At 39.9% G+C, this 20731-nt stretch overlaps 2 protein-coding genes across 9 annotated transcripts in view; one reads left to right on the top strand and one right to left on the bottom strand.

Moving 5' to 3' along the window:
* LOC137841250 (C-type lectin domain family 5 member A-like) lies at positions 1-11430 on the top strand. Of its 3 annotated transcripts, XM_068653978.1 has the most exons (9): positions 1-208; positions 2166-2234; positions 4925-4972; positions 5578-5667; positions 7230-7295; positions 8205-8347; positions 8999-9108; positions 9678-9838; positions 9943-11430. In XM_068653978.1, the coding sequence occupies exons 1-9, from the start codon at positions 127-129 to the stop codon at positions 10053-10055; spliced, it is 882 nt and encodes a 293-aa protein (XP_068510079.1). In that variant the 5' UTR covers positions 1-126; the 3' UTR covers positions 10056-11430. The 3 variants fall into 3 exon arrangements, with proteins under 3 accessions (XP_068510079.1, XP_068510096.1, XP_068510089.1); XM_068653995.1 differs by lacking the exon at positions 2166-2234; XM_068653988.1 differs by lacking the exon at positions 4925-4972.
* The window catches only part of LOC137841232 (uncharacterized), a 24134-nt gene continuing 13827 nt past the window's right edge, over positions 10425-20731 (bottom strand). For 3 of the 6 annotated variants that reach the window (XM_068653950.1, XM_068653925.1, XM_068653939.1), the window contains exon 2: positions 12537-19589. In XM_068653950.1, the coding sequence (XP_068510051.1) occupies positions 18228-19583 (1356 nt within the window). In that variant the 5' untranslated portion in view covers positions 19584-19589 and the 3' untranslated portion in view covers positions 12537-18227. Of the gene's footprint in view, positions 10562-12536; positions 19590-20731 lie in introns of those variants that run through there. The other 3 variants (XR_011088506.1, XM_068653960.1, XM_068653932.1) reach the window with 3 other exon arrangements.

Genomic DNA, 20731 nt, shown 5'->3' with positions numbered 1-20731 from the left:
TTCTGTATGACCGAAGAAAGAAAGAACTTCCTCTTGAGGAAGTAGAGGAGGGTAGTTACAAGCCCATTACAGCAGAGAACAACTTTTCAACAGCAACAAAGGAAAAAAAAAGACGTGGGAATAAGAATGTCAGAAAATCTCATCTATGCTGACTTGAACTTGACTGAATCAAACAGGTCTAGGCTACAGAAGGACATCAACGTCCAAGGTAGGTCAATCTGGCTGCACTGAGCTTTGTTTTATTCAACCTCCCTCACTTTCATTTTGAAAGAGGGTAGCACCAAAGCCCCAAAGGGGGTGATGGAAATATAGAGGGCAAAGCTGTGGAAAATTTACAGGTGGGGTCAATTTTTAGTTTATTTTTTTTTAACCTGAATAAAGGGAATTGTTATAAGGTCTACTTCTCATTTTTTTGTTATAAGGTCTACTTTTCATTTGTCAAGGTGCAAATATGAAGGGGAGTTTCTTGTGTGGTATTAAGAGGTCCAATTTAAGAAATTACTCCACAGCTGAATGTTACTCGATCCCGACCGAGGTCTGTTCTTATGTAGCATGCTCTGATTCTTACAGCAAACTGATCAGAGGGTTGAGTTCCTAATGTTTCCACTGTTTGAAGCAGTCTCATGCATAGTACAATGCTTCTTGCTGAGCATAGCAAGCATTGTTTTTTTTTTTTTTTTTTTTTTTTTTGTTTTGTTTTGTTTTGTTTTGTTTTGTTTTGTTTTTCCTTCCTGGTCTTGCCAGTACATGCTGCTTATTTAATAAAATAAGCATAAAATATTTCATGAACAGATTTGGTTTGATTTAGTACAATGATCTTGCAAAATTCTTACCTAAATCTTATCTTAGCAGTAAGAATTATTATGTAAATTTTTGCACTGTTTTTGCTACATCTGCATAATATTACATCCTAAAATTATAGACATTTTAGACTTCATCTCCATATTCCTTCCTTCCTTCCTTCCTTCCTTCCTTCCTTCCTTCCTTCCTTCCTTCCTTCCTTCCTTCCTTTCTTTTCTTTCTTTTTTCCTCTTTCTCTGTTTGACATTACTATCTCTTGGACAGGAATAGTAATACCTATTTCTTGCCATCCTGCACCTGAATTTTGCATAAATTGTGATCCCTTGGCATCTATTTTTAGGTGGCTGGAGTGTCTAATGCTCCAAGAAACAGTGTTCCCATCACCTCTTTCAAATGATTAACTCACAGCTAGATTGACATACAACCACAATAGAAGACACTTGATTGAAAGTTCCATTTTACTTACAATTTAATGCATGTTCTCCCACTTACAGCTTTTACACAGTTTAAATAGCATTTTTATATTTCTTTCTGGAAATCCCCTATGAACTATTTTCCTGTAAATGTTCATTTAATTTATGCACTGTATCTCCCAGTAAGTATAAATATCTTACACAAAGAAGCTTAGAAAATGTCTTCTCTATTCTTTTCCCTCTGGTTTGCTATTTTTGCTATGACAGCAGATTTTCTGGGATCAAATGCATTAATCTCAAAGGAATGAAATTAATTCTATAAGCAGAAGAATGCACTTACAATCATAGAAGATATTAATTCTGTATGGTGATATAAACAGTGGAGCTCAGTGCTGCATGTCAGGATGATTTTGAATATTTTATAAAATTTCAACATCATATTTGTTCTTTTCTACCTTATTTTTACACGTTCCTTCCCCACCTGCCTTCTTCCATTTATTATCTGCAGATGTTGGAGTAGTTCTCAGCTTTTCCTCACCATCTCGTTATTAAATAACCCCTTCCAATTCTGTACGAACTGTAGCTTTCAGGTCTGGTTCCTCATTGTAACCACTCTCACCACTCATGTTTGTATGTAAATTGGGTGAGACAGTCAGAGACCTTAGACCTTTTTTTCCACTTCTGTTTAGATTTAAAGCGTGTGTTCATGTTTCCTCTGTTACTGTCCACACTGAACTGATGATAAAACAGATCTTTTTTCTGCTTATAAAAAGTCCTTTATTGTTTGAATGCAATGGGCAAACATATTACTGTGTCACAGTTAAACACTGTCACATGAATTGCATCAGTTGCTGCCATGTGTTTATCATTTCTCATAATTGCAGTTATTTTTATTACATTTAATTTTTTTCTCTTCTTTTTCTGTTCCCCATTATTTTTGCCTGCTTTTAGATTCTACATACGCAGAACTGAATGTGCAATCCCTAGACACAAGTGTTATAGCTAGCTGTGCATCATCTGGTGAGTTTTCAGCTGTCTGTTAAACTGATATGAATTTAAACAATGTGAAGAGGGTAGTCCATTCCTTGTTTTCAAGAAATGAAGTGATATAAAACCACATGGAGACAGGAACATACACTTGACTGCTTTATGTAGCCAAAGTATGGAGCAGCTGATGTGTTGTATTCTATGAAACTAAACATTTGTTGGATTCACTGGCATAGGAACACAAGATTTATGGGCAGTATCAAGAAATCACATTGCCCAACCTCTATCTGCAATGGCAGTCAAAAGTGTACAACTACTGACAAGTAAGAGGGTAGGCATATATGCTATCTTCCTGTAATAACTTTCCCAAGCATCCAGCTACTCAAGGACTTCCTGAGGCAGACTTGTTTCTATTTGCTTACCATTGGTGGATTTCTCTTTTATGAACTTGCCCAATCTCCCCTTGATTCCATACAAAGCCCTGATTTCTATAACATCCTTTGACAAGGAGATCCACAGTTCTTTTAGATATGCAATGATGAACCAGCTGCTTTTGTCTATCCTGAGCTGGCCTACTATTACTGTATTACTATAGTAAGCAGCTAAACCCAATCCAAGGTCTCCATGATATTCAGGATTTTATAGTGGGTACCATATTATAGTACCCATTAGGTTCCCTGGTACAGTCTCAGAACAAAAGAAAACACTTTACACTGAGGGTGGTCAAACAGTGGAACAGGTTTCCCAGAGAGAGATTGTGGAGTCTCCATCTGTGGTGATAGTCAAAACCTGACCTCACAGTCCTGAGCAAGCTGCTCTACTTGAACCTGCTTGAGCAAGGGAGTTAAAGTAGGTGATCTGAAAAGGTCATTTCCAACTTAAATGATTCTGTTATTGTGTGATCAGCTGAAGTTCACAGATCTACTCTATTTATTTATTTATTTATTTATTTATTTATTTGTGGGTTTGGCTCACATTAGATGTGTTGCCTTCTAATTCCTGGGTGCAAAGATAGTTTTAAGAGAGGGATTACAAAACTGCATTAGTAATCCAGCTGTCTCACACCTAGCTTGTCTTGGGATTTTTTACTGCACCCATTTGTGTATTTGGGCCATATTAAAGAAACTCTTCACACAAAACTGTCCTGAAATGGGAGATCCACCCAGTTATTATTCAGTCAACCCTGATGAAAAGGATTAATTTAGCTTCTCTGCTATAGCCTTGTCGTCTGAATACTTCATGAATACCATACAATCCACTGGCCTACAAAGCTCCAAAAAGTTACCTTCTCTCATTGTGCTTAAAGACAGGTTGAGTGGCAATTATGATGGTTTTTGCTTCTCAAGTTCCTAGCTGTCTAATTATTTTTATATATGATTTTTATCTTCCCACCATTTATGATACTTTCTATTTCTTTAATTTGGTGTTTAGAGCTTTGTAAATTTGATGTTTACAGCTTTGTAAAGTTTACCATCTGTTTCTAATAGCCTTGTCTGCTTCCTTTTATCTGTTCCCAGATCATTCTTAGTAAGTGGCTTATATTGTCCACATGCTGCCAGGATGTTATCCTTTAATAATATATGCTCTGCCTGTATAAATTTTATTATCTTCTTGCAGTACTTTTCAACTTCCTTTTTATAAGTGCCCTCTCCTCTATGTAGTTCTCCTCTTTTATCCATTAACACTCTATTTTCCCTTTTGTAGTCTAGTACTATGCTGTCCCTTTTCCTTCTATGCACTTTCCCATATACATACTGGGGTGCTCTTCGGTTAACAAACTGCAAGTGTTGAGAACCACCTGGGAAGTATTAGCACATTCTGTCTGCATTCAGTAGGCAGATCTAGAAGACCACAGATCTCATGTAAGTTTTGTAACATCTTCCAGATATGTACAGTTATCTGATATTTGAGGCCATCTTGGATGACACAAATATCAGATTCTTTGGTGATTGGGTGTCTTAGTCTAGGGCTGGACATTTTAGATCTTCTCATCTTATTTCTTAGGCTTCTAGTATATAGAATCATAGAATCACTTGAGCTGGAAAAGAATTCTAAGATAATCAAGTCTAGCTGTGACTCGGGTTTAAATTTCACTGAAGTGCCTATGAGTATAAGGACTGATCTACATGCTGAGCCAGAGCTCAAGGGATTCCTAAAAGGAAAAACAAACAAATAAAACCAGCTGTCAGCTTTAAAAAAAGTCCGCATGAAAGATCAACCACAACAAAAAGATCATGGGATATAGCAGAAAATGAACTACCAAGTTTACAACTCACCCGCTTTGCCCAGCAGGAACAATTAGAAACAGAGGTGATTTACAGTGAGGTACAGCCAAATCTGCCTGGGCACACGCCCGTTCCAATAGCTCCCATAGTAGTAATTGACCAATTTATCCACTTCTGGCATCCAAAACTGCTTCTGCATCTTCAGTTTGGCCTCTGAATTTACCTGGATCCATTTCACTCCGGGGTTGCTGATTCTCTTTCAAAGACCGTTTTAAAAGCAGTTTAGTTTAATACTGTATTAAATATGACAGCTTTTTAATACTTTACTAATTCAACTAGTAATGAATACGCACGTGTGAAAATGAGGTTATCAGACAAAACAGACCGAGTATTGACTGCAGTTAGGGTGAAGACTTGGTTGGTCTCCTCCTTTACATAAAGCTATTTACTTTAAAGATCTAGGGATGATATAAGGAATAACCTACATTTGTTCTACAGTTCCCAGTGGTCAAACGGACATCACAAACTTCAAAGACAGCAGAAGTGGTGAGTAAAATACTCTAGCAGATACGTGAAGGTCGAAGTGATGGAAAGCTCTCCTTTACCCTTTAATTCAGTGTCTGCTGCGTTCACACAGCTTCCAAACATATCATTTGACCCTCTTGAAGCTGCCTGTGCTCTGCAGTACCCACTGAGTTGGCAGAGTAATGACTGATGCAAGGATCTCCTTGAAGTGAATCCAAAAGCAAAAATACATAAACAACTGTCAAAACATAAAGATGAGACACTTCAACACTTCTGAAAAAAGATGATATGGCAGGACCTTTGTTGGTAGGCTGATTGGGTTTTCCTTCACTAATATTTTGAGAGGGCAGGTAAGGATGCCAAAGAGCACTGAACTCTAGCATCAGGTACAGCAGAATTTAACATAGTATTCTAGGCAGTATCAGAAGTGTTCAGTTGAATACCTATGATAGGAAAGAAAAAAAACAAAAACAACAGGTATGCACAAGAAGAACAAACATCAGAGGGAAAAACTTTGACTAACTTGAAAGGGCTGTCTCAATATGAGCCTGGAAAGGACATTTTTGAATGACGATGAAAGGTCCTACCACTGCTGTTTTCCTAATCCTTATTTTTTCTCTCTGTAGGTAAAAACTGTTGTTCCAGAACACGTATTGGAATATTGATTGCTGTGATAATCCTCCTACTGGTCATAGGGGTGGGGCTGACACTCCTGTGTAAGTTCAGCTAAAAATATAATAACTACAATTTTTTTGTGGCTCACCCAAAGAATAACATCTAAATCATGATGAGTAAAACCAGTAGAAGCAGAAGGCTAGTTTGATGGTTTGGGACAGTAATTGTTGACAAACCATGGTCATAAGAGAAGTCTGTAAAGGAGTTGAATGGTTTTCCATTCTATGTTTCCAAAAGAAAAATTCCAAAAGAAAAAAAATCTGAAGCACAATCATCAAAACATACAATTTTAAACAGTAAATCAAATCAAATCAAATTAAACAAATAAATCAAAAAATACAAATTAATAATAAATCAAATAAATACAAATTAATCTAATAAATAAAATAAATACAAAAAATGTTGAAAAAAAAGAAAGTAAAAATGAAATAATAATGATATTATGGTGGTTACCCATGAGAATATTTCAGAGATAATCTTGTATAACATCACTAGGATGTCTATAACACCAGAAATCTTTAACTGAATATGAATGAAAGTACATTTGAAAGAGGTTCCTGAGTTTTAGGGAATTTAAAGGAATTTGTTTGCACTTTACATAATCTAAATGCCACTCCACTTCTTTTCTCTCATCTTATTTTTGAGTTTACTGCTGGAAAATGAAGTTCTTTCTTTTAATATTTTGTTTCTTTTACTGTTTGTCTCAGATGTGAAACCTGCATATCATGCTGAACCATGAACAGTGTGAACTATGCTGTTCTGCTACGAGTTTGTCAGAACTCTCTTGAATCCAATCTTTTTTCTCATTTTATTATTTTATTTTATTTTAGTTTAGTTTAGTTTAGTTTGTCTGTTTTCAATGAATGTATTGATTCTGGTTTCAAGTATAATAATTCTACCACTATAATCTATATAGTCTATAGTTTCTTTACCGTGATTATTAATACATTTTTTGTCCAACTCCAAATAACCTCAAAGATGCCTTTTTAAACTTTGTTAACAACACGTTCTTGTTGTTCTTTGCATCCCTCACCAAGTTTAGTTCTGTCAGCCTTGACTTTCCTGATCCCATCCCTTCACATCCAGACAGCATTTCTGTGCTCTTCCCAGGGTACGTGGCCCTATTTCCACTGTCTGTGCACTTTCTTTTTTTGTCTAAGTTTGGCCAGCAGGTTCTTGTTCAACCATGCTGTTTTCCTACTTGCTTGATATATTGCATATGGAAATAGAGAGCTCTTGCTCTCTAAGGAAAATATCCTAAAATAGTTGCCAGCTCTGATCAGATCCCCTGTCCCTAAGGACCATGTCCTATGGAATCTCAGCCACTAATTCTGTGAAAATAAGGTTATATGAGCTTGGGCATCTGCTTTAAAACCTACAGTGAAGGCTGTTGTCTCATTGTGGTCTCAGGGTGCAACACTCTTTGGAAATCTGCTCCACAGAATAGTACTACCATTTTTTTTCAGTGGAGGAGGAAATAGGGGAGCCGTAGATATTCTTTGTGGAATGATAGTGAGGATCAAAAAGGCCTAGAAGAGCTTTGACACTCTGTGGCAAAATGGTCAGCTATTTAAAACAGAAATTATTGTCATCTTATTCCCAGACCATCCAACCACAAGAAGCTCACAGGACAGAGAAACATTCTCCATAACCTATGATAAGGCACAAGGTAGGTAATCATCCATGGTTCAAAAGGTAGTTTCCAGGTACCTGTTGGATTGCCTTTTAGGAGGGGTTCTTGGTTCTGTTCAGACGAAAAATAATAAAAATAATAAAATAATAAAAGTACTAATCTGACCAAAAAAAAAAAAAAAAGAAAAAAAAAAAATAGCTCAGAGAATATGCTCTCAAGTCCAAACAGCAATATTTTCATCTTTGAAAGTATGCTTGCTCAACACTACATTATTGTTTCAGAGGGAGGAAGAATTGATTTACTCCCTTCATGCTAGTGCAGAGGAGCCTGTTGTCTAGATGAATGGACATTAATACAATGGTCCTTTTGGTATCACAGCATAGTAGTGAGCATGCTGGATCAATGTGTATGTATTGCTTTCAAATACCCCTTCGTTCTTAGCCTTTTAATTAAGTGCAATTTCTTTTTGATGTTTAAGGGCTGCTGAGTAACCAACAAAACTCTATTACACAGTCTCTGTCTCATTGAATTGTATCACCCTTTCCAAGTCTCATTCTCTGTCCTTCTGCTCCTAGCAACAGGGAGAAATATTCTTTCTTTCAGTAGCATCACTTTTGCCATATATTGAAACAGGCAAATAAGAGGTTTGAAAACCAAAAGCTGCTTTTTGCCTCAACCTTTTTTCTTTACTTCCTGAGGAAAGTTTTAAAAGACTGGATAATGTTGTCCATGATCCTACTTCTCTGACTCATGCATAGAGACTAATGAGCTTGTACTAGCTACAGAGATTGGCAGGGATCCCTGGAGGCTTGATGAAAATTATGAACAGAACCACAAGGGTACTTTTCTGGCTGTAATTTCCTTTTTTTTTTTTTTTTTTTTTTTTTTAATGGGATCATTTTATTTGTTTGAACATGGAATTTTCCACGTTTTTCCCTCCTATAGATTGCCCCCAACATTGGAAAAGAAATGGGGAAAAATGCTACTTCTTTTCTCGAACTACAGAAAGAAAGAACTGGACAGCTTTCCATGATGAATGTACTGGCATGCACTCAGAACTGGTGACCATTGACAACAAGAAAGAACTGGTGAGATCTAAATCCATGGGTCTGAAACCCTGCTTCTAGGGTTGTTTGACCTGTATGCCAAAGATCTCGTGGGCTACTGGTGTCTTCTTATGTTACATGTCTCTGGGGACCTATAAACACTCACATACTCCAAGCACCTCTGTAAGGTAGAAAAAGCCATCACAGTAAGATGTATTTTGGCATCTTACCCTCTTAAAGTCTTGCATCTAAAGCTTCTCTCCTCAAACATGTTCCCATGGGAAGGAACAAATTCTCTTCCTACATGATGTATGCCTTAATGGGATTTAGCACACAAACCAAGACCAAATGAGTCAAACAGACATTTTTGGTCAGAGAAAAACTTTGAGAAAAAACGAAGAGGCCTTCCCATCACAGTCAGAACAGAAAAATGTCTTCAGGTATTAAGTCACAGTTTTAATAGTATCAGGAGTTTATTATTTTATTTAGTCTGTTCCTAAGAAGCCTCAGGAAGAGGGATGAGATTAAATAAGAATGAAATAATTCAGCCTCTGAAGCTGCAGAAAGAGATAGTGTAGCTAGATCCATATTGTTCTTTCTATGTTGGCTATTTAGTACTAAAATTTCTGTGCACTTCTGGTGAAGAAAATGTAATTTGGAAGTATTAGCATTGTGTTTTTTTTTCCTTTCTAGGATTACCTTATTTCACAATCAATGAGTGATTACTACTTACTTGGTCTCCGGTACAATGAAAGCAAGAAGAAGTGGGAGTGGATTAACGGCAAAGAACACAGCACAGACATGTAAGCTTATTCCAGCAAATCACTGTGATGAATGTCTAGAAACTGTCACAAATGCTCCAGGGCCCACACAGTGTGCAAGCAGAAGTGGGGTTTTGAAGCATACTGATTCCTTGAGATTCTGGTGCTACAGTACGTCCGAATGACAATTCAAAGGGAGTCAATGGCTGAATCAGTCATGTCAGATCAGGACGGCAATACAGGGCACAGCTATAGTTCTGCTGGCAAAGGAGGTATCTGACTAAATGGAGTTCAGTGAAGGGAGGAAGGATACACCAGGCAGATATAAAAGGGACTGTGATCTTAGCATCATTGAATGGAGCATACTGAAGAAGAGAAAGGTCTCTTCATGGGAAAGCATAGTCCATATACTTCTATTGAGGATGGGTGGAAAAAAAAATAAGGAGCTGGGAGGGAGACTCTCCAATGAGGCAGTCTCCTTTACTACTGACAAAGACATAGGCTGCAAGGCAAGGTGACACACTGTCTTTCATGTAAATGATACTATTCACTGCTATTGCATCTAACTGAGTCAGGAATGAAACTAAATCTAACTTTCTCTCCCTGTTCAGATTTAATATAACAGGACCTCATGACTACTTCTGCACTGTTGTTGGCTTTGGCGAAGTGTCAACTGCACCTTGCTGTGAAACCTCAACAACAAAAAATATGTGTGAAAAAGGTGCAAGTATTTCAGAAAAGGCAGAAGAGGAGCAACAAACAACAGATTCAAGTAGGAACCTCACTCCCAGCTTTGTGTAGGAACAGCAGATGGAATTTGTCTCATTTTATCTGCTTAAATATCTAATCAAAGGAATCTCTCATCCTTCTGTCTAGACACCTTGCCAAGCTTAGCACATTCTTTGCTAAAACAAGTGTCAAAGACTGGATGGATGAGCCTCTGGAAGAGCCTTAATTTTTACACATTAGGAACCTGGATGACTTGCTAACATCAGATGCCTGACTTTTAGGGAACTACTGTTTGGTGATGAGTCCTGCCTTGGTGAGAGGTGTGATAATGTGCAGATCCTGTTTCTCATAGACACATGCATATACACTTATACATCCACAGTCCTCCTTGTCCATAAGGAGGCGCTTTGAATCATTGCCATGCACTAGCATTTCCTGCAGCTGCAAGTGAAGCTTAAGACGTATTTATATTTTGGATCCTGTAGACAAGTGCACAGTTTACTCAGGAAAATGGAGAAATATATACATGAAGGTTTTTCTGGCACTGACATGTCAGAGTCAATACAAGAAAGAGGAGGTACTAGTGGAGCAGAGACATGACCAGCAAATGGTGAATGCTACCAGAGCTCTTCCAATGTCTTTCATTTGTTCTTGGGACTCTGGTGCTTTTGTGACTCTAAGGATTGTCATTTTTACCATCTCCTTTGAGGCAGAAACGTTCCTACTTCAAATTGTGTCAAAGTCAATTCATGGCTCTCTCCAGCATCTGCAGGATGAAGAAAGAGAGAAAGATTTATGAATTCTTTGATGAAGTACAGTGATGGCATGCTTACTCATTGGAAGAAGGAGAAAAAAAAAACAGGGGGAAAAAAGGGAAGAAAAGAAAGATAAAGGGCTTTTCTTAATCAACAATTGCTATTCAAAATGTTGTGGCCAAGGCTAATGAACATAGAATCATGCAGGAAACTTTCTCTCATTCTTACTTGAATGCACATTCCGAAGTCTCTTCTTAGTGGCCTTATTCATCAAGTCTCCTTTGAAGCATATTTTTAGTTCCTTCACTAACCTTTAATCACCAAAGAACAAAGTAAGAACATAAATGTAGCACAATAATCTCAATGGCTGAAACCAGAGTCTAAACTGTTATTTCAGAGGAAGATGGGGCTGTTTGTTTGTACTCAGTTTTCTGAAGGGGGTGGGAGATAGCTCTGCATTGTACTACATAGAAGTCTGAAAGAGAGCTGCCTTTTAATTTTCATATTCTAGCTGCTGTCCTTTAATTGGGTGGGCTCTGATGAAGGGGGTAGGAGATATATCACTTCCCTAAGAGCCACTGGACCTAAAGTAAGTTCGGAGGCTTCAGAAAGTGGCAGAACTACATATCAGAGCTACATATCAGAGGTGAAAGAAACGAGGAAGTGGCCCTAAGGTCACTGTGGGACTACATGAATTCCTTCAAATCCAGAAAGTCACAGGAGTAAGAAGAGAACACTGTTTATAAAGAAATATCTAACAAGTGAGGAAGTTTGATTTAAACTGGTTTATTTACTCAGCCTCAGTGCTTCCTTTGCTCACAAGTCTATCTTTCTCCGGATTTGTTATCTTACATTTTAAATAAACCTGAAGTTTACAGTTTGAGAGACTTTGATTAGCTTTTGGCATGTCCACCACAAGGAAAAGGTGAAGTAACTCACACCAACTCAGCCTTGGTCATGGTCTCATCCTGATGCCAAGGGCAGGGGAATCCCACACCAATCCAAACCTAACCTCTCAGAACTTCAGTGGCAGGTGACAGCAGACAACTACAAGGTTGGTTTTAATTCTTTCTGTGGTTGGGCAATGGGTCAACTGTCATTTGGCTAGGTCAGGCTCCGGGGTGCTTCACTCAATGACCATTATCAAGAAGAACCTGGGACTGAGAACTTAGTAGATGAGGAAAAGGCAGAGGATGTTTTTGATATGGATTTTAGTAAAGCATTTGACACTGTGTCCCACAGTATTCTCCTGGAGACTCTGTCTGCTCATGGCTTGGACAGGTGTACAGTTCATTGGGTGAAGAACTGTCTGAGTAACTGGGCTCAGAGAGTCTTAGTGAATGGGGTTCAATCCAGCTGGCACCCAGTCACCAGTGACATTCCCCAGGGCTTGGCCTTAGGGATGTAAGGAATGTTCCAGCAATTCGTGTCAATAGAGGGCTTGAAGGGTAAACCTTGAGTCTCTGATATCTGGGGGGTTTCAGAATAACTGCTAACTATTGTGACTATTGCATGGGACACTACGCAATATCTCTGATATCCAGCCAAGAGATTAAGGAGAAGGGGAAAGCTGACGGATGACTAAAAGACAAAGCTTGCATGGGACGCTGCACAAGTCTCTGATATCTGGCCAAGATGGACAAAGGAGAAGGACAAGGACAAAGCCTGGGAGGAAGACTACGAGCCTTCAGCACAAGAGACCCCCAGAGGGACCACTGGAGACTGATACGCATGCACCAGTGGGAGGGCTCAGATTCCGGGAACTAATTATAATAACCCTGCCTTTTCTAGAAGTAGTAATGAGTATGTATTAGCCTAGGAGCATAAAAACAGGCCGCCTGATGTAACGTGTGTGTGTATAGGAGGAGCCCAGACTCCCTGCACACCCAGCACTGTTTACTTCCCTTCTATTGACCCCATAAATAAATCTTATAAAGCTAAATTGACTCAGAATTTATAACAGGGACAGTTTTGTATATAATTTTTATCAGTGATCCATGTGAGGGGTTTGAATGCACCCTCAGTAAGTTTGCAGACAATACCAAATTTGGCAGGAGTGTTGATCTGTTTGAGGATCTGTTTGAGGCAGGAAGACTCTGCAGAGGGATCTGGATAGGCTAGATCAATGGGCTGTGTCCAATTGAATGGCATTCAACAAGGCTAAGTGCCAGGTCCTGAACATGAACAAGCAGAGTGCTCAGGTGGTCAAGAAGGCATATGGTATCTTGGCCTGCATCATAAATAGTGTGGCCAGCAGGACTAGGTTAGTATTTGTCCCCTTGTACACAGCATTAGTGAGACTGCACCTCAAACATGGTGTTCAGTTTTGGGCCCCTCACAAGAGGCATACAGAGTTTCTAGAGTGTGTGCAGAAGGGAGCAATGAAGCTGGTGAAAGCATTGGAAAACAAGAGCTTTGAGGAGCGGCTGAGGAAACTGGGGTTGTTTAGTCTGGAGAAAAGGAGAGATCCCATGACTCTTTACAATTGCCTGAAAGGAGATTGTAGCAAGGTGGGTGTTGGCCTCTTTTCTCAGGTGACAAGTGATAGAACCTGAGGAAATGGCCTCAAGTGCATAAGGGGAGGTTTAGATTGGACATCAGGAAGAATTTCTTGATTCTATGACTCAAGAGGTATTCTTCAGGGTTTGTCCTATATTCATAGACCTATATCCAAGTGTGCTTCAAGAAAAATCTCTTCAGCTATATTGGCTCTGATGAAGGGCAACGTGAACCCAAGGTAGTCCCAATTGAAAAAGTGGCCCTTTTGAAAAGGAAAGCATGCTCTTGAGTAAAAGCACTACACTCATGACTTAGCCAAAACTATGAGGAGGGAGATGACACTCAAAGCACAAAACCAAAGCATATCACATTCTGGACAGTAGCTATGTAGACATGAAAAGCAGTACAATTTAGAGAAAGGACAAAGACATCTTCCTGATGTCCTGAAGTCTTCTTAAAGCTGAAGTCTACCACAAAGATGCATCCTAGGCATCTCCTTTGTCAGAAGGCCCATTCTTTGCAGCCCTGTTTGTAGCATCGTATTCACAGCTGAGCCAACAAAAGACAGTGTTTTTTTGGTTTAGGATAGCTTTCACACAAATGCACAGCAGCTTTAAAATTAAAATGCCCTTTTCTTGCACCAAATTGTCCTATTCTTGCAACAGTAATATTCCCTACAGTCTGTGCTAAGACCATACACTATTTACATTGCAGTCACATATTGTTATAATATTCCACAAACTGAAAGAAATTAAATCAGGAAATACTAGATTTCCCAACCACCATGTCTTGGGGGAGAAAGAGACAAGAACATCTTTACCTAAGAGACTATCTGGCAAGTCTAAACTACAAGAGATGCACAGCAAAGTGGTCTTTGGTCGATTAACTGCATTATTCTGCTCATTTACTGAACGGGGCAATATTCCTCCAACCTCACTTCTCTGGCTGGTATGAGTTGTCTCTTCCACTTTTGTCTGTGACGCCACTGACATAAAAGCATGATTTCTGTGCAATTCCCCCCCATGCATGGTTTGATTTTAGATAACCTGAATGATCCCTTCATGGAAGAATCAACAAACATAAATGGCTGAGTGCATGTTGAAGAGAAAATATGTGCGTATATATGCATATGTGTAGACACATATATATACATTAACCCTCTGAAAAGTTTCCTTGTTATTATGAGGTCTGGGACAAAACATGAAGATCAAACAACCAGAAAAATAATACATGTTTAAATATATATATATATATTATTTTTTTTCAACTGTGCAGGAATCCTCTGAGAGAATACAGTACATTTAGAGAACAGTGGAGATGGACTAAGTGTAGTTTTAAAGAAAAATATGGAGTTTTCTGGGGAAAAAAAAAAAAGAAAAAATAGCAGTTTTTCTACACTAGACCTCAATACACCCTATTCTTTTTTTTGATAAATAAAATACAAACAGTTTTTTGTAAGGGAGATGAATTCAGAAGACTGGTGAGCAGAAAGGAGTGTGTTGACCAATTCAACCTGCTGCTTAGCAACTACCAAACTTTAGATAACTTTAACATTAAAAAGGACTTTCCATCCCTGGGAAGGATATTGAAGGGATCAGGGGTGCAGGTAGTGTTCTCATCTGTCCTCCCGATGGGTGACTGGGACCCAGAAAGAAGGAGAATGGCACAGGTAAATGACTGGCTGAGGGGGTGGAGACTAGACCAAGGCTTTGGGTATTTTGATCTTGGGCAGGCCTTTGAGAAGCTGGGTATGTGGGCTGCTGATGAACTCCAACTCAGCAAGCGGGGCACAAGTGTACTGGGGAGCAAGCTCTCTGGACTTATTACCAGGGCTTTAAACTAGGTTTGATAGGGAAAGGGAGGGGAGTTAGATATGACAGGGAAGGGTTGGGGGAAGTTGTCACTACTGTTACTGTTGAAGATAGTAGGGAAAAACCTCTGAGTTGTCCCATAGGATTGTCCAAGGGCTCCTCAGAGTAGGTATTGCTCCCAATACCCCATCTGGAATCTTCTTGTGTCCCTCTAGGGGTAACTACACTTGCTGCTTCCCTAAAGCGCCTGTATACCAATGCACAAAGCATGGGAAATAAACAGGAGGAGCTCAAGATCTGTGTATGGTCACAGGGCCATGGTCTCCTTGGAGAGATGAGATCATCATATGGAAACACCATATGTTTCCATTGGAGCATACCACCTGGGGGACCGACATCCCTATGTATCCCTAAGGATAATGTGGCCTTGGGGAGGAGAGCAGTGGGTGATAGCTTTAGGGGGGTATGGGAAAAAAAAGGGGGGGGATTCGTGGGCCATTTTAAATTGGCTATTGATAAATCTGCACCATGGTTCTGGAAGCTCCTATATATAGATGTTTTCTTGGCTTTGATATATTGATGGGTCTGAGTGCTGCAAACTGTTTTAGGACCTTTTACTTTCAGGCTACCCACTTTAAATGGAAACACTATTTGCAGCAAGGTATGCTTTCAGGTAAACCCAACATCACTTATGCTCATGCTGCCCTTCTGGGGAGCTGTTGCTTTCGTTCCCCAGAATCAACAGAATGGGCAATAACTTTTTAACCATCCATCTATAGGCAGGAGGTCCTGCTGTATGGTGATCTAACAGAAGAACAGAAACATGTTGCATGGGTAATTGACAGATTGGCCGCATACAATACTGTGGGTGGCAAGCAGTAAACTATAACCCAAAATGGAAATAAACAGTGTTAGATACCAGTGAGGCCAATTTAAGCAGTAGGACAAACAGTATATGGTCCATTTAACATTCAGTTGTACAGAGGGACGTGTGCGTGCATACAACAACAACCAAGTTGTTTGCAAGGTGTTACTGACATGGATGGCATATTGGACACATATAACACACAGGAGTTTATCAGCATTGTAAAACCTCTGTGGGGTAAAGAACTGTGACAAGAAATATACTGCATTAGTTTGCAAAAAACAATCTGGATGTGATATGTGGATGTGCCTACAAAGTGTAATGCCTCTGGAACTGTCCACAAGGCTGTAGTAGTTTGAATAACTATAGAAGATACTATGACAAGGGCTACTCAAATACACACAGCTTCAGGGGAGTGACGAGCAACTGCAGCCAAAGGATGGGCTGCCAAGAAGAGAGAACAAGTGTCATTACAAGCTTTGCAAGAAGCCTGTTTGAGTTGCCTTACTTGTTCCTGATTTAATCTTTTCCCTCTGTTAAAGGCTCAATTAAATGACGCTTTGCTAGTGAAATACGGCAAGTCAATGATACAGGGCTCCTGCCAGCCCAGCAGGGCAAACACTACGTTTTTGTAGCTGTGGACATCCATTCAGGACTGCTGTTTGCCTATTCCATTATGCATTATAATCAGCATAATATGCTTCTACTGTTGTCTGAACTAACCACTCAATACCAGGAGCAGAAACAAAGTAGCCAAGGCATCCACCTTACCAGTACCACTGTGCAAGACTATGTGAGAGGTTTATGAATTGAGTAGCTATATCACATTGCCTGTGACCTGCAGACCAATGGGTTAAGAGTGCTACAATGGATTATTAAATATTATTTGTGAAAATTAACCCCTTCTCATACCTGTCAGGCTGGAGGACATGTTTAGCCAAGCATAGAAATTTCTTGAAATATGTGTTGTAGGTATGAGGAAATCCATACCAAAGTCTGGTTGGCAAAGCAATGTCAATATTATAACTGCACAAATTCTCCCTATTGTTAGACTTCATCCTTGGGCATAATTACCTATTAGGCCTACCCCCAGCATTACCTTTTAGATTGTGTTTGAGTCTCCTTGAAAGTGGATCTGCAAACCCAGATCCTATTTTGCTGAACAGATGCCAGGAAACTCAGTACTGTAATAAACAATAATACAGACCCCAATATTTTGTCATGTTCTTAATGTGCCTCAAAATATTTATATCATATTTTTATTTTATTTTATTTTATTTTATTTTATTTTATTTTATTTTATTTTATTTTATTTTATTTTATTTTATTTTATTTTATTTTATTTTATTTTCATAGAATCATAGAATGGTTCAGTACTGACAGCAATTTCAGTTTGGGAAGTCACATGAACTGTGGTGCCCAACGCTAACAGAGTAACAGCGCAACTGCCCCAGGCTCCTCTCAGCAGTTGTTTTAAGACCCTGTCCTTGCAACAGTAAGACAGGCCCCTGCATAACATCCACTTCCTTTTCTTGTAAATGCATATACGTGATAACTGCTATCTGAAAGTAACCATTGCAGTTCACAGAGCCAATCACATGCTGAAGAGAGAACTTCCTGATGTAGCAAGAAATCAGCCTGGTAAATGCTCTGTGTGGACTAAAAATGTTGCCCCTGAAAAGGATGAAATGAGGTTTCATCCTTCTGACAGACAACTGGAGTTTCTCAGCTGTTCTCACTGGAGCTCTCCAGACCAGAAAGAAAGGGGAGCATCACATACATCGTGCATCTAAAGAAGTTTGCATTCCAGAAGGGAAGAGCAATCTCTGGTAATTCCACTGCTGTTCAGTTCTGCCCACTAATGCACTTTTCACAAGTACTTTTTTTTTTTTTTTTCCCTACTCCACACTTGCATACATCAAGGCAATTCCTTATGGGCTTTATCAAGACTAGATGAGTGCTTGTCCTGTTTGTATTTGTATAACCTACAGACATGATTAATTAGAGGGGATGTAATAAAGAACATGGTGTGCTCAAGAGACAGTTAAATCAACCAGTCTTCTCTTTGACACTTTACCTCCCCTGCAAATAAGCCTGATATGGAGGGGAACTGATGTTCTTTGGAGAACATTTTTCCCCTTATTAGCCTTCAGCAAGACACCTTCTGTACGCCTAGATGTCTGCACTGACAACCACCTTGTGGTTTATGCTTCTTTTTCCCCTAACCTTTGTCTTGTGGGCAGTATATAAGTGGGCTGTATTTGAGTGCGGCTACCTCAGAAGATGAACAAATAACTTGTTTTTTTTCCCGTGACATTGACACCATAGATATTTTGCCTGTAAATACCTTAGTGTTGCATTTCTTCGAGGGTCAAATGGAAATAGAATATAATCCCCTTTCTCTTTCTTATACCCAAAGCTCTTTTTTGTCAAGACAAAAAAGGACCAGTGTCCATTACATATTTATCTTACCTGCTGCTCAAAGTATAACCTCACCAGCATCTAATCCAAACTCAGTTCTCTTTTATCTGGATGATAATCACTATTCCAGTGCCAGGACCCTTTCTCCATACAGTGGTACACAAACTGGCAAAAACAAGGCCCTTTATCCCAGTGTCCTGGTGTTGTCCCCAAGCCAGAGAACTGGAAATGCTTCTTGGCTACACAACAGGCATAATCAGAGGAGAAATAGTGCAAGGCTCTCTGGAACATCTCTTCAGCAGAGGGTTCTCCCTCTCCAAAAGTCTCTGTGAAGTGACTCCTGCACCCCTCAAGGGAGATGTAGACTAACTGGAGCTTCAGTTGGGAATCACAGCCAACCAGAAGGGAATTCTTTATCAGCAGTGAGTTGGCCTCACCAGCAGCATGGGACATCTCCAGAAGTTTCTCATCGGCTGATTTGATTTTGTAGTTGTAGACACAATTATACGAAACAGAAAAGGTACACAGAGTTGCAAAGATCATAATACAGCCCAGGAAAGTTGCGTAAGAATCACCAGAGTCCTGATCAAACCCAACAAATAATAAGATACCAACTAGCAAAAATAAGCTTCCTAATAGGCTAACTGCAATCCCGGAGAGAACACTGATTGAGGTACAAGGTGATACCCTAGAAGATACCTCATTAATCATCTGGATGGCCTTTCTGTAGACCTCAGTATCTTCACAGACTATACTCAGCTGGTCAGGCAGTGCCTCACTGAATGTGCCTCCTCTCCATTTTGGAACGACCTGGTCATCCACTGCAGGTAGAGTCAGGAGGGACTTCCCATTGTAGAGGGATGGAGGGCTATAAGGAACCATGGTGGCATTCCTCATCTTGTGATTGGGAGTGCAAATCACCTTGATAACTTTATCTAAAAAGTGGACATCATTGGTGTCAAGATAAGTCAAATGGGTGAGGTGCAGTGGCACAAAACAAGGCACTAACATGATGGGGATCACTGGCTTCCTTCCCAAACAGTCTTGGAAGACAGACAGATTGGCTTCCAGAAGACACCACCTGCTCTGGACAAAGTCAGGGCTGAGAACTAAGACTATCTTCTGGCTTCCTTGAATGGATTCAACCATGTTTTCAATTATGGTTTTACCTGGTATAAAGTCTCTCTCATGGTAACACGCCTTCAGATTAGGAATCATAGTCTCTAAACTCTGGATAAAGTTCCTTGACCAGGCTGAATCAGTGTTGCTATAACTGACAAAGATGTGGTGAGTCTCATGGGCTCCCAGTGCAGGTAGCTCAGGAAGCACCAGTGGTCCTTGAAGATCTGACATTCCTGCTCTTGTAGATAATGCAGAACTGGTCTCTTTAATACATACATCAGAAATGGGTTTAATTTCCTCTTTGAAATCCATCATTCTTTTCTGTGAAAGCAAAACATGAAATCACACATGATGAAATTACTCAGCATAAAAACACATAGAAATACAAGACAGAAATAAAATGCAAACTGTTCTCTCTGCCTGTCCATGCTTCTCTTCTTGAGCTACACTACACACTTGTAGTGGAGTGCAGGAACACTGATATTGGTGACAGGCTCTCAGTTCAGGAACTGGGTTATCAAGCATCTGGCTCAGTCACTGGCTTCAACTCAGATCAATACTCTAAACTTCACTCACACTCAAGCACTGACTCATGATCTGATTTAACTCAGTGGTATTATTTCTGGGAGCAAATGTGTTTCATCTAGTTAGAATTTGAATTAATTTATTATAGTAATGATAAGTAACCATATATTTCATTTAAGCATTTGCAAGTTCCTTAGTAATAACTATTATCTACTTGGATTATCTACTTGGTATTTAATAGTATTAAATAGTATTTAGTATTAAATGGAGAATGAGAGATCAACAGCAACTGAGGAAGAGATAGAAAGTGTTCCCAGGAGGATTCCTAGGGCGAGGAGGTCGACTCCACGCCTCAGGACTGCCTCCACCAAGAAAGACAGGAGGGTGATTGTTGTGGGAGACTCTGTCCTTAGGGGAACAGAGGGCCCTATTTGTCGGCCTGACCCTACCCATAGGGAAGTCTGCTGCCTCCCTGGGGCCAGGGTCAGGGACGTTGCCAAGAAAGTCAAGCGCCTGGTACGGCCCACTGACTACTACCCGCTACTGGTCTTTCAGGCTGGTAGCAATGAAGTAGCAAAGAGAAGTCCGAAGGCGATCAAAAGAGACTTTAGGGATTTGGGGCGACAACTTAGAGGTTCAGGCGCGCAGGTTGTGTTTGCCTCTGTCCTTCCGATAGGGGGGATCGAAGCTGAAAGGTGTGCTGTTCGCATAAACTCGTGGCTTCGAGACTGGTGTGACCGGCAGAACTTTGGGTTCTTTGATCACGGGAAGGTCTATGCTACACCGGGCCTGATGGCACCGAATGGGATGGGCCTCTCTCGGAGAGGGGTAAGGATCTTTGGTCAGGAGTTGGCAGGGCTGATAGATAGGGCTTTAAACTAGAGTCGAAGGGGGAAGGGGCTAAAACCAGGCACGCCGGTGAAGACCTAAGGGATGGT

The sequence above is a fragment of the Anas acuta genome, chromosome 1, assembly GCF_963932015.1.
Source record: "Anas acuta chromosome 1, bAnaAcu1.1, whole genome shotgun sequence".
Classification (NCBI taxonomy): Eukaryota; Metazoa; Chordata; class Aves; order Anseriformes; family Anatidae; genus Anas; species Anas acuta.
Note: the sequence above shows the minus strand (reverse complement) of the source record. Positions and strands in the feature narration are given on the sequence as shown.

What these genes read in the sequence shown, in the direction of transcription:
- LOC137841250 (XM_068653978.1), top strand. Translation starts at nt 127, where the DNA reads ATGTCAGAAAATCTCATCTATGCTGACTTGAACTTGACTGAATCAAAC. An exon ending in CTTCAAAGACAGCAGAAGTG is followed by an intron (nt 4,973 to 5,577) that starts GTGAGTAAAATA and finishes TTCTCTCTGTAG; the next exon opens with GTAAAAACTGTTGTTCCAGA. An exon ending in AAAGAACACAGCACAGACAT is followed by an intron (nt 9,109 to 9,677) that starts GTAAGCTTATTC and finishes CTCCCTGTTCAG; the next exon opens with ATTTAATATAACAGGACCTC.